We start from the raw sequence: 12,681 nt of genomic DNA, 5'->3' as shown, positions 1-12,681 counted from the left end.
GGCCCTACACACTAACACACTGTCTCTATGCACACTCACAGGGCCCTACACACTAACACACTGTCTCTATGCACACTCACAGGGCCCTACACACTAACACACTGTCTCTATGCACACTCACACACTCACCTTGTTTCTATACATATCTACCTCCATTACTCCAGTATCCCTGCACATTTTAAATATGCCATTAAAACTGACCCTGTATATAATATGCTTACTTACTTATTGTGTTCTTATTTCTCATGTTTTTTCTAGTATTACATTGTTATTGATTATTGCATTGTTGGGTTTTGAGTTTGCAAGAAAGTAATGTCACTGTACTTGAGCATGTGACATGAACACTTGAAACGTAGCTGTGAAGTTCCAAGGTTACAGGGGCTTCACAGGTAAGATTCTAAGAGGGTGGTCACTCCAGTAATTATTGCTGTATGACAAGACTTGTGTGTGAATGTGTGTGTTCTCATTGGGATCTATCCCCCTCATTTACTGCCTTTAAAAAAACATAACTGATATTGCTGACTTGCTTAAACAGATGTGGTTTCTACTGACAATTGAGATGTACAGTACAAACTATGGCATAAGGGGAAGACAAGCGGATAAGGCAATCCGTAACTTGAGCGAGCTAGGACGGATGAGCGAGTTTAGGACGGATGTGGTGAGCGAGCTAGGACGGACGTGGTCAGTATACCTATTTGTTCAGCACTTTTGAAATGTTCAGCAACAGAATTCAGAACATGGACTGTTCTTACAGTGTACTACTATCAGGAGCACTGTCAAGCTATACACAAAAAGTTTGCAAACAAGCACACACCGGCCACGAACGATGTGTTTACAATACCGCATTGGTGAAAATAGACCAAATGATTAAGGTAAGGCACATGGCCAACTAACAGCTTACTACACAGCATACACTTATGTATACTAGTATTACTTTCTTAGCTACAGTATACATATCTCTCTGGGGATGTGCTTGAACAGGAAAGTGGCGCACTGGTCCTTCGTGGGCAAATGTTGTCATCAAAGAGAAAGATGCTGGATTTACAATTCCGAGTTGAATGACCTTTCAAAATGTATTATTCCCGACTTCCCAGTTGCAATGCTTGCAGTTAGTCACTGTCACCGATTCCTTACAAACCACTCATTGTTGAATTTGCGATCTTCAAATTGTTGTGTAATGTTTATGTCCAATGACCGATGAGCACCGATACGTTTTGTCTATATTTTATCTTCATTATTTATCTTCATATGACAATGATTAAAAAGGATTTGCCAGTAGACTTGATTCATGATGATGACTGCAAGCTAAGATTGTGAAAGTAAGATGTTGACATGATCAGTCCAATCAAAGCTACGTGATTTGACGTGATTTCTGTGGCCAATGACCGTGAGCCTTCTTGGAAGGGCACTTCTAATGTAACTCTATGCAGCACCCAAAGGGCTCACATTATTGATGTCTAACCTTACTAAAGGCGGGTGACAGTATCCCCATGAGTGACAGAACACTGAGCCAATCACTGTGCAATGCTCCTATTTTCTGCTGGCCTGCCCCACCACTACAGAAAGGACTGAGCTAGGCTGAAGCACCTGCATTTTGGAGCTACCTGTTTGTGCGGCTTTATTAACTCAATTATATGTATATATTTTTAACGTTGTTTACAAAACTGATATGTGACACCTATTAATGCCAAAAGAACATGCAAAACAGGCAAGCCCGCCCATTTGTTTTGCAAAAAATGTAGGGCTCAAAACTTAGACCCACCTGCTCTGAATGACGGGTCGCCACTGGTTATGACTGATGTACTGTAACAGGCCCTTTACAGATCTACTAATGTCCGATTTGGATATATTTGGTTGTTTTCGCTGTATAACATTTAGAAGTTGTTCCTTTTCAGGTTTAGCAAATGCGACTTAAATGCCAACTCCCGTTCGTATAAGCTGGTAGTGTAGTTAGCAGACGGAAGTCAGTGGTGGTAGTCAGTTGTTCTTTAACTGCAATGCAGTTGATTGGTAACGATGATGTGTGTTGGGCTTGACATCCAGACAAGTATTATGTTCCGATTTTTACCACAACATAGTGTAAAATACACATATAAACAGCCTAAATGTCAACTCATTTTGCTGGGGGACAATGTATTTCCATTGGCCTGATACCACATCTATCAGCTCTCCTCCTGAGAGGTATAGTAGAATGGAAGCAGGAAGAATAGCAGAGGCTAGAAGACAAGTGTGCCATGATGGTGCTAGGCAGGTAGAGGGGGATGGATTGGCTGAATAGGAACTCTACTCTGAAACACAGAGCCCAAGATACACACAATATAAAGACACATTTCAGATTATGTCATTCTCTCTCTCCATCATGACAGGTTGAGCGAGTCTGTCATGAAAGAAAGTGAATCAAATGAAGAGTGCAGGGTTTATTATCAGTCAAATGTTTTATTTAGATTAACTTCAAAAATGTACATTAATAGAAAATGCTCAAATGCACAGTAGAGGACTGAATATGTTGTACTGTGATGTGAAAAAAGGGCCTTTAAAAAAACTTTGCTGTGATATTCAGATCTGAGCCTGGAGGTTTGCAGTAGCCCCTAGTGTCCTTGTCTCCCTTGTTAATTGATGTCACTGATTTCCTAGAATGGGGGGCCCCCCAAGAGCTTCCCAGGAGCTGTGTGAGAGAGTGGGGTGGGTGGGCTTGCAGGTGTCAAGTCTGCTAAATCAGTCAGTCTGTGATGAGACAGAGTGGAACTCTGAGCACGCTGTCAACTCAAAGGCTGCAACCTCCTACTGCTACACACACACCTTACATCCCTCCCTCCCTCACATTAACCAATAATCCCAGTAACCCCCTCTAATCAATCTCCCAACCCGCCAATACTCCCCAGGGGCCATTCTTACCCTCACCAGTCACCATGGTGACACAGAAACACACACACACCAGACCTAAAGTACCACAAAGACAAAAGGCTGGAATTACAGTTTATTACACATCACTCTGAGAACACACACACCTTCAGGGGTTTAGAACCAACAGTCATCAAAATGGCAAATATATATGAACCAAATATTATACAATAAATCTGACAATATGTCTCACTAAAGACAATGTGCCTCTAAACAAAGTCTTATTCCTCCATCCATCTCCAAGGTTTTCTGTGTGTGTGTGTGTGTGTGTGTGTGTGTCCGTGAGTTACAGAGTGGTGGTAGAGTGTTGTGGCGTGGTGGGAGCGGGGTGTGTGTGAGTTAGAGTGGTGGTAGAGTGTTGTGGGGTGGTGGGAGCGGGGTGTGTGTGAGTTACAGAGTGGTGGTAGAGTGTTGTGGGGTGGTGGGAGCGGGGTGTGTGTGAGTTACAGAGTGGTGGTAGAGTGTTGTGGGGTGAGTGGGAGCGGGGTGTGTGTGAGTTACAGGGTGGTGGTAGAGTGTTGTGAGGTGAGTGGGGAGTGGTGGGAGCGGGGTGTGTGTGAGTTACAGGGTGGTGGTAGAGTGTTGTGGCGTGAGTGGGGGGTGGCGGGAGCGGGGTGTGTGTGAGTTACAGAGTGGTGGTAGAGTGTTGTGGGGTGGTGGGAGCGGGGTGTGTGTGAGTTACAGAGTGGTGGTAGAGTGTTGTGGGGTGAGTGGGGGGTGGTGGGAGCGGGGTGTGTGTGAGCGCAGCAGGCTGCGGACAGCGTGGCGGTAGCGTGCTGACATGGTGTTGTAGAGGATAGGGTTGACAGCAGCACTGAGGTAGAACAACACAAAGGAGACCAGGTTAAAGTACTGAGAGATGTAGTACATATCAGCGCTGGAGCCCAGAGTCAGAGAGAACAACGTCCGACCAACATGGAACGGCAGCCAACACAGAACAAACGCCAGCACGATCATCCCTAGAGAGAGAGGAGAATATGGGATGGAGCGACAGAAAGAGTTGACATTAGAACTCATTATTACTGTATGTGTGATATAGTTGGTTCACAATGGCTGCTAAGCTGTAGTATTGCTGAGGCCCAAACCAGTAAATCAAAGTAACTGTAAAATACAGAGACTCTCTCACAGCCTCACCGAGCATCTTGATGGTGTGTCGCTGGGCGCGGTCTCGGCTGCTGCGTTGTGGGCGGAGCCAAAGCTTCCTGCCGATTAGACCATACACAACTCCCAGAATGCCCAGCGGCACCAGGAAGTAGAGGTTGGAGAGCCACATCATGGCCCCCAGCAGGCCTGAGGAGACGGCGTAGTCCGTACAGCGACACTCGCTCTCCCCCTCACCTCCCCCCAGCTCCTCTACCCCTACCATAGCAAACACCGGCCCAGCGCTGATCACGGCCACAACCCACAGGCAGCCAATGAGAGTGCGGACGCGGGTCCGTGTGACCAGGGTCTTGGCTGTGAGTGGTCGACAGACAGCGAGGTAGCGCTCCAGAGAAAGGGCGGTGATGTGGAGGATGGAGGAGTAGGTACAACTCTCACTGATGAACACACTCAGCTTACACAATGCATCACCCAGATCCCAGGGCCGGAACCTCCACAGCTAGAGGGACGGACACACAGATAGGTTACACACACACAACCCAGCACAGACACTATATCATCTAACCCCCAGGGCCAGAACCTGCACAGCTAGAGAGACTCCCCCTTACCTTGTAGTACAGATCTAAAGGCATCAGAAGCAGTATGAGGAGGTCGGAGACAGCCATACTACTCAGGTAGAGGTAGGTGGTGCTTCTCAGGTGTGGCCGGAGCCAAACTACCAGGATGGTTAACATATTTCCTGCGATGCCCAGGGCCAGCAGCAGCACACACACGGCTGTCACACACACCAGCTCAGCCCCACTGAAGTCCTCCCATTCCCAGTCAGTCTGGTCACTCTGGTTCCCACAGTCCTCCAGACAGCCAGACCCTAGCACACAATCCTCTGAACAGCTGCTCCCACTGCCCAGCGCTGACACGTCCATGGTCAGAGAGAGATGCCCGGGTCTCAGAGACTGGGGTGTGCGTGTGAGAGAGAGAGGTGAGCTGAGATGGTACAAGCGTGCCTGTGTGTGTGAGAGAGAGTGTGGATGGTCTATATCACCCAGGTTACAGCACAGGGTGACGTAGGCTGATGGATTCTAACTGGAGATGGTCCTGAACCACACATCTAGGAGATGTAAAACAACATATCTAGGTGATTTGGGCTCAATTCCATGTCAATTGAGTTAATCTGGGAGATGGAGTACCATTTTCACAAAATTACAGAATTGTTCCCACCACTGAAACACAAACATGTCTATCCTGTGGTAGGGAAAGGACTTGCTCGATGTTAGCAATCACACACACCAACACAAAACTCCCTGTTACACCAATGTGTTACACACAACAACACTACATAATAAACACACTCTAACCTCTGGTTCGATCAGCCATTCCTATTGGGGAAATTAAATGGGGAAAGAATAGCGTTTTGGGATAAACATAGAAAATAATGTCTGAGGTTAACACAGGCTTAGGAGATCTTATGCATAGAATATCATCAGTCAGTTAACATTACATGTCTGAGTTATAGCCTCGCTACTGTATATAGCCTCGCTACTGTTATTTCAGTCTTTTTACTGTTGTTTTTTTACTTATCTATTGTTCACCTAATACCTATTTTTTACTTATGGCACTGTTGGTTAGGGCCGGTAAGTAAGCATTTCACTGCAAGGTTCACCTGTTGTATTCGGCGCTGGTGACAAGCAAACTTTGATTTGGTAATGCCTTTGTGCTTGTTTTGATTACATAAATGCTTTGGCATTTATCCTCAAACCCTCCAAAAAACCCATACTTTGGCCAACAAGCCATGGCAGAGTTAGCTTCCGTTAGTGTCTACAAGAGACACCATTACTATTGCTCTCTATACCCCCGTTACAAACAGTACACACCCAGCAGTGTGAATTGAAGCTGTGTACTCACCTCACAGCCATCTTCGATCCCTGGACAATCTCTCCCTCACCTCTTCATCCCTCTACCACCTCTACCTCCTCCCTCGCTCTCCAACGCCCAAAACTCGTACACACATGCAAGCAAGCATAAACGAAGGCTCAAGCACACACGCAAGCAGTAAAGATCGCTCAACAACATGATACAGGTTTATTCCTTTAATATCTTAAATTAGTTTAAAATATAATATTTATATCTGAGAATGACGGAGGTAGGGAGGGAAAGAAGGGATAATACTTTTCTTAAGTTTTGGGACAGGGCCTTTCAGTCTAGAGGTTCAGAGTAAGTGTGTGTCAGGGTCCAGCCTCCCAGCATGTGTGTCTGTGGTAGAGGTCGAAGGTTGTGTCTGCGGGGCGTGGGATGGGCTGGGGGCGTGGTATGGTAATCTCCTCCCCTGGTAGGAGGGGCTTCTCTCTCAGCAGATCCCCCCTGAAGAAAACCTGCAGGTCAGGACTGTCCTCTTTCTGCTCACACACACACGGATTACAAATACAGTTATGGACTAGTTGCAGGTCATGAGTGCTTTCGCTCTACACACACTTTTATTTACATATTACTTACACACACACGTAAATGTAATCAGATGGGGTCAGTGAGAGGGACTTGCCTTGTTGCTATGGCTGCATGTGGGCGAGACCAGCTGAAGCCTGTCACGTAGAGCCTGGCTGATAAGCTCCTCCTCCTCCACATTCACATTGACCAATGCCCTGTAGAGGTGCTGGGATGGAGGGACGTTCACCCCTATAGACAAAGACAGGACATACACTCAGTTAGTGTGTGGTGTGTGTTTATGTCTGCATGTGTGTGTTTCTGTGTGTGTTTATGTCTGCATGTGTGTGTTTATGTCTGCATGTGTGTGTTTATGTCTGCATGTGTGTGTTTCTGTGTGTGTTTATGTCTGCATGTGTGTGTTTATGTCTGCATGTGTGTATTTATGTCTGCATGTGTTTATGTCTGCATGTGTGTGTTTATGTCTGCATGTGTGTGTTTATGTCTGCATGTGTTTATGTCTGCATGTGTGTGTTTATGTCTGCATGTGTGTGTTTATGTCTGCATGTGTATGTTTCTGTGTGTGTGTGTGTGTTTATGTCTGCATGTGTGTGTTTATGTCTGCATGTGTGTGTTTGTCTGCATGTGTTTATGTCTGCATGTGTGTGTTTCTGTGTGTGTGTGTGTGTTTATGTCTGCATGTGTGTGTTTCTGTGTGCTACCCTCTGTAGCCCGGGCGCTGATGCTGTTCTTGGTTCTGTCTGACTTCTGTAGTTGCTCCTGCACAGCCTTCTGGGAGTTAAACTCTGCCCCTGCTACGTTATCTAGCTCAGCCCTCAGAGCCAGAGTAGTATTTAACTCCGCCCCTTCAGGGAGGCTGCCACCCCTCTCCTCACAGGGAGCCTCCTCATTGGTTGCTGACCTTGCCCTCCAACACAGATCTCCACCTATGTGAGGAATACAGGAAGAGTTATTGACCAGTCCTCTGCTCAGACATTGCTGACTCATGCCAGATCTTATAACACCTGGATAGGTATTTTACGTATCAACCTAACCACATCACGTTATAGCAATCTGGTGCGACGGCAGTCCATGACGTGGCACACAACCATTGGTTGATGCATGCAACTCCTGTTCAGGGGAACATGAGTACATCAGACTCTAGACCAGGAGGGTTAGTTACCATGGAGTCTTTTCCCCTTTGAGTAACTGCTGGAGTGTCCAGGACATTGCCAAGGTGGAGGGTCTTTGCTAGGCTCTGCTATCACCGTGACAACCACAGGCTCCTCGGAGGCAAATCGCACCTGTAGAGTCAGGGGCACACACTTCAGTGATGTCTCTCCAAAAACACAGACCGACACACACAGATCTCTCATCATTTCTACGGCTGTCTTGACAACTGAGAAAAGCACCATCTGTGACTATCCGTCAGTGTGTGTATGTGTGTGTGTGTGTGTATGTGTCAGACTGACCTGCCGGTGGCTGCGTCCTCTCAGCAGGCTAGCTGGGTTGGGTCGTGGTGGGTCTGGGCTGAGGGGGAGAGACAGGTCCAGTTCCGGGCACCGCAGGAGGCTAGCGGGGACCAGGGGCACCGGGGCAGGCATTGGGACCAGTCGGATGTCTGGGTCATTGCACCCTGCTAGAGGACGCTGCTGTAGGGGACCTACTCTGGTCATCTTAGGTCACCAGTCTGGGTCTTTATCTTTGGGCGACGGCTCTGTTACTGATGTTAGGTAAGATACAAGGCAAAATATCTTGTATGGTTCTGAATGGCAGTTACACTTTGCCTAACACCCCCTAACCTAACCTTTCCGATGGAGCAAACTGAACATATTTTGAGTCCTATGCCGAACCCAGTCCCTTACCATTGTTGGATCTGTAGTGTTGGTTGAATAACGTTAACTTTACACTTCCAACCAGATATGACGATGTTACGTTATCTAGCTAACGTTAGATCTCTGGCTAGATTCCATTCAGTGGGAGCTTTCAGCACACAGCCAGCTAGCTAGCTAACGACGACAGCAGACATTCTAGAAAGTTCACCAGTCAGTTAGCCAGCTAACTTTACTTGTTATACTACTAGCCAGCTAACGTTATAGGGTTTGTTTGGCGAATTAGCTAGCTAACGTTAACTAAAGCTATGCAAATTCAATCATTTCGTTTATTCTCCGTTTACTGTTATGAGGAAGCGCCCCGAATGACAGCAGAGCTCACGCGTTTCTTGTAGTTTTCACTGTTAATACATGAGGTTAGATTGACTCTATTTAGCAGGATCTGCTCACTTTTGAAATTCCCTCCACTGGCGCCGCCATAACACCTTCTACAGAACAAAACAATCACACTTCCGGTTTCTTCGTTAGTAGGAAATTATACAATGGCGCCCCTTGGCGTGCATGTTACGTTGCGTGTGCTTGTGTAAGTGGTGGACTCTAGAGCACAAGTCAAACTCTTCTTTAGTAACAGTTATTTATTTGATTCATATTTTTTTTGCAGAATTACAGAATATGCACACCACACTTTCTCTTTCAGAACCCCTCTTCATTAGCCTGGTTACCAGTCTCTGGTTACCAGTCTCTGGCAAACGACATGGAATATACTAAGAAATTGTACGTTATAGAGACTGGCAACCAGGCCTCTTCATAACTACAGCATCATCATCATAGCCAGGCTGTCATTGTAAATAAGAATATGTTCTTGACTCGTCTGGGTACATAAAGGTTAAATATAAATACACATTTTACAGGACTAATCAAAACACCCCTTTAAATAGAAAATGAAAGGCATGTACTAATACTGTTAACTTCTCTTTGTGTATGTGTGTGTTTGTGTGTGCGTGGATGAGTGCGTTAGTGTCTCTGTCTGTCTCTCAGTGCTCTCAGTATGTAGTTCTCTCTCTCCAGCTGGGCATTCCTCTCTGACAGCTGGTTGATCCTCTTCCTCAGTAGCTCCTCCTCCTCTCTCACAGCCAGCATCAGGTGGCTCTTCACCAAGTCCTACAGCAATATACAACATATCATTATAGCATATCATCAAATATGTCACAATTCTTCCAGCAACAGATGGGTCTTCACCAAGTCCTTCAATACAACACATTACAGACACTATAACCATAAACACACTGTCCTACCATGGCTTGCTCAATCTTGTTGTCAATTGCAATCTTACTGCTACTGGAGCCACTGCAACAACAACAACAAAAACAAAGGAGATTGTGTCTTAGTGCACATGGTTCACATTGATGTCTATTCCTGAACAGTCACCTCCCAACAACAAATGGCCAGGCCATTTCCATGGTTACCTGTGGCAGAAGAGCAGCAGGGCTGCCTCAGCATTCCGGACAGAAGGTGTACCCTTCAGACACAGCGACCAGGATGGGAGCGGGGCCAGGGTCTGGTGTTGAGGTTGGGGTTGAGTAGTTGTCTGGGGTTGAGGTTGAGACTTAGAAGTAGTCTGGGGTTGATGTTTGGGTTGAGTAGTGGTCTGGGGTTGAGTAGAGGTCTGCGGGTGAGGTTTTGGTTTTGGTTGAGTATTGGTCTGGGGTTGAGGTTGGGGTTGAGTAGTGGTCTGGAGTTTAGTAGTGGTCTGCGGTTGATGTTCAGGTTGAGTAGTGGTCTGGGGTTGAATAGTGGTCTGCGGTTGAGGTTGGGGTTGAGTAGTGGTCTGGGGTTGAGGTTGGGGTTGAACAGTGGTCTGGGGTTGAATAGTGGTCTGCGGTTGATGTTCAGGTTGAGTAGTGGTCTGGGGTTGAATAGTGGTCTGGGGTTGAGGTTGGGGTTGAGTAGTGGTCTGGATTTGAGGTTTAGTTGCGGTCCAAAAGTGTTGTGGAATCTCCATGGTGACAGATGTTTGGTTTCTTATCTGAAGCTCCTGCCGTCCGCTCGGCCATGAGTTCCTAACCCTGACCCCCCCACGACCTCTCAGCCCTCCATGACCCCAACCCGTATCACTCACTCCCTCCCTGCCTTCTTCTCCTACTCTCCATCTAGCAGGAAGTTGTAGTGGTTGGTGGACAGGTGGGGGGTTAAGGGGGGGTCTGGGTTTGGTCTGAGGGTAGAGGGAGGAAGGGCAGCTGGAGAAGGAGGAAGGGCAGCTGGAGAGGGAGCCAGAAGGAGAGGAGTGTCTCTTTAAGGGGGACTGGGGGGCTTTTTTACTGGACCTGAGAGGGGATAGGGAGGAAGGGAGGGATAGGGGAAGAGATGAAGAAACAGATGCAGGAAGAGAATGAGTTAGAGATGGAGGGAGAGATGGAGGAAGGGAAGGAGTTAGAGATGGAGAGAGAGATGGATGGAGGGAAGGAGGTAGAGAGAGGGGGCGAGGCTGCCGTCGAGTCTCAAACAGAGAGATTATTTTCTTCACACTGCCGAACATGTCACCAGACAGCCAAAAGCAAACAATAGATTATCTAAACCACATCAAAGGCGCTTCCATCCACCTCCATTCACTACAGCCTTCTGTGCAAAAGCCGATTACTACCTATAGTAGGTAGAGAGTCAGAGAGGGTTTAAACTTAGAGGCACATCCAACAATTACTTCCATGAACAACTACAGAACAGGGGTAGTTGAACAGATCACCATGTGGTTGTATTGAGGTCAATGGGAGAGAGGAAGATTAGATCCATGTGCGTGCTGTCACAAGCGTGATCTGGGATTCCTATTGGAGAAATAGATTTGGGGTATCCTCCAATCTTTGCTGGATCAATCCTACAGACCCAGCCAGACGAGCCCAGCCTGCCGAGAAGACCTCCGATTAAAATGGCCTTTGTCTGTGGATTAGGATTAGCCTATGCAGATTACTTCCTTATTCCATCTAGCCGCCAGGTGTAAACTATATAATTCCGGTTAATGCAGGGCGGAGTCTACTGTCCAGGTGAGGAGTGTCTCCACGACAACCCAGAGGTGAGAAGCGTTTCCATGGTGAGGAGCATGTGTGTGTGTGTGTGTCTTTGAGCTCTCACATGATGAGAGACTGTTTTACTTCTCCCCCACGCACACCCCACTGTCTGGCACTCTGATTGGCTCTTACAGGAACCCTCTCATTCCAACCTCCGCCTACTCACTGCCTCAGCCAATGGCAAAGTTTGTGGCATTCCTTGCCTGCCCACTGCCACTGAGTTTATGCTAATTCGTTTCCCAGTACGACAAGTATTGACATCCATAAAAATATGTCCACTGCCTTTGTCCTCCTTCCTCTGGACAGACCACATTAATAAAACTGATGGTCACATGTCTCAGACGTATGTGTTTAGCCAATCTATCTGTGTATGTTGTTGATTGTGAAGAGTATTGAATCCCAACACAAGCTCCTATGGTCTGATGGTGAATGTCCCTGAGTGCCCCCTGTCTTTTCAATCATCACAAGAACCGGTGAAAGCCTAGAAGAAATAGGTGCCAAATAAAATACAATGTGTTCTCAATCAACCTACTCTGTAAAATGAACACACAAAGAGTAATGAGAACCCACTGCTCAGATGTTCTGGCCGAAACCTTGATGGATGAGAGAACAGCCAAGAGCTCAGCTCAGAACAGCCTCACTCTTTCCTGGCCTCACTAGGCCCTGTCGGTCTCCTCTGCTCCGGCTCCCTGCACTGGACTGGAGCACAACAACATCCACCTTCTAGTCTCACACTCACATATCAAGTACCCTGGATTACTGTAGGCCTAAATGTTATTTTTATTGACACCAGAGTTGTGTCAGTCAATTTCAATTCTCATCAGTTGAATTTGACATAGATGTTCTCCATAGTAGTTCAGTTCAGACTAGAAAGTCAGTGGAATTGGCCCCAACCCTGATCAAGATTAATGCATCATTGAGATGTGTTAGATTCAACCGAGTGGCTGCGTGACCAGGGGCTGTATGTATCGTGCCTCTGAGGAGGAGTGCTGATCTAGGATCAGGTCCCCCTCTGTCCAAGTAGTATCATTCATATTGATCTAAAAAAGCAAAACGGATCCTAAATCAGCACTCCTACTCTGAGACGCTTGAAACATACAGCCACACACTCTCAGGACACCTGTTCCTGACACCTGAACAACCTTTCCTTCTACTGCGTGCTACTTTACACACTATTTTTATGTAGCCGCTGTTGCTTCCCCCTTCCTTCCTGCTCTGACCCGCGGCGATGATCGTCTGGTGATAGACATGTACAAACTTCCTTACGCAGCCTTGTCTTAGATTTAATCTAAGACTAGGCGATTGCTGGACTACGGCTAATCTTAATTTTCATCTTCAGTATTGTCCAATAGGTTCTATATGGAGACCTG

The 12,681-nt window shown here is 46.8% G+C and overlaps 2 protein-coding genes and 1 non-coding gene across 5 annotated transcripts; all 3 read right to left on the bottom strand.

Annotated features, from left to right (window-relative positions):
• Positions 1-2,965: 2,965 nt before the first annotated feature.
• LOC110520795 (growth hormone secretagogue receptor type 1) lies at positions 2,966-6,392 on the bottom strand. 2 transcript variants are annotated; one of them, XM_036967744.2, is made up of 4 exons: positions 5,905-6,392; positions 4,611-5,006; positions 4,036-4,501; positions 2,966-3,860 (listed from the first exon to the last, which is right to left on the bottom strand). In XM_036967744.2, the coding sequence occupies exons 2-4, from the start codon at positions 4,923-4,925 to the stop codon at positions 3,580-3,582; spliced, it is 1,062 nt and encodes a 353-aa protein (XP_036823639.1). In that variant the 5' UTR covers positions 4,926-5,006; positions 5,905-6,392; the 3' UTR covers positions 2,966-3,579. The 2 variants fall into 2 exon arrangements, with proteins under 2 accessions (XP_036823639.1, XP_021453887.2); XM_021598212.3 differs by having other exon boundaries at positions 4,611-5,943.
• LOC110520859 (protein phosphatase 1 regulatory subunit 35) lies at positions 6,075-8,778 on the bottom strand. Of its 2 annotated transcripts, XM_036967759.2 has the most exons (6): positions 8,286-8,768; positions 7,893-8,143; positions 7,604-7,724; positions 7,143-7,367; positions 6,539-6,672; positions 6,179-6,395 (listed from the first exon to the last, which is right to left on the bottom strand). In XM_036967759.2, the coding sequence occupies exons 2-6, from the start codon at positions 8,094-8,096 to the stop codon at positions 6,225-6,227; spliced, it is 855 nt and encodes a 284-aa protein (XP_036823654.1). In that variant the 5' UTR covers positions 8,097-8,143; positions 8,286-8,768; the 3' UTR covers positions 6,179-6,224. The 2 variants fall into 2 exon arrangements, with proteins under 2 accessions (XP_090079997.1, XP_036823654.1); XM_090223871.1 differs by having other exon boundaries at positions 6,075-6,672; positions 8,703-8,778.
• A 94-nt stretch (positions 8,779-8,872) lies between these two features.
• On the bottom strand, positions 8,873-11,398 carry LOC110520854 (uncharacterized). Its single transcript, XR_016492487.1, has 3 exons — positions 9,719-11,398; positions 9,548-9,599; positions 8,873-9,413 (listed from the first exon to the last, which is right to left on the bottom strand). It is a non-coding gene; the product is annotated as an uncharacterized LOC110520854 (transcript).
• Positions 11,399-12,681: the final 1,283 nt, after the last annotated feature.

Source organism: Oncorhynchus mykiss, chromosome 3 (genome assembly GCF_057628025.1).
Source record: "Oncorhynchus mykiss isolate SJ-2025 chromosome 3, ASM5762802v1, whole genome shotgun sequence".
Lineage (NCBI taxonomy): Eukaryota > Metazoa > Chordata > Actinopteri > Salmoniformes > Salmonidae > Oncorhynchus > Oncorhynchus mykiss.
Note: the sequence above shows the minus strand (reverse complement) of the source record. Positions and strands in the feature narration are given on the sequence as shown.

What these genes read in the sequence shown, in the direction of transcription:
- LOC110520795 (XM_036967744.2), bottom strand. Translation starts at nt 4,925, where the DNA reads ATGGACGTGTCAGCGCTGGGCAGTGGGAGCAGCTGTTCAGAGGATTGT. An exon ending in CTTTAGATCTGTACTACAAG is followed by an intron (nt 4,502 to 4,610) that starts GTAAGGGGGAGT and finishes CCGTCCCTCTAG; the next exon opens with CTGTGGAGGTTCCGGCCCTG. An exon ending in ACACACCATCAAGATGCTCG is followed by an intron (nt 3,861 to 4,035) that starts GTGAGGCTGTGA and finishes CTCTCTCTCTAG; the next exon opens with GGATGATCGTGCTGGCGTTT.
- LOC110520859 (XM_036967759.2), bottom strand. Translation starts at nt 8,096, where the DNA reads ATGACCAGAGTAGGTCCCCTACAGCAGCGTCCTCTAGCAGGGTGCAAT. An exon ending in GAGGACGCAGCCACCGGCAG is followed by an intron (nt 7,725 to 7,892) that starts GTCAGTCTGACA and finishes CTGACTCTACAG; the next exon opens with GTGCGATTTGCCTCCGAGGA. An exon ending in CAGCGCCCGGGCTACAGAGG is followed by an intron (nt 6,673 to 7,142) that starts GTAGCACACAGA and finishes CTTTGTCTATAG; the next exon opens with GGGTGAACGTCCCTCCATCC.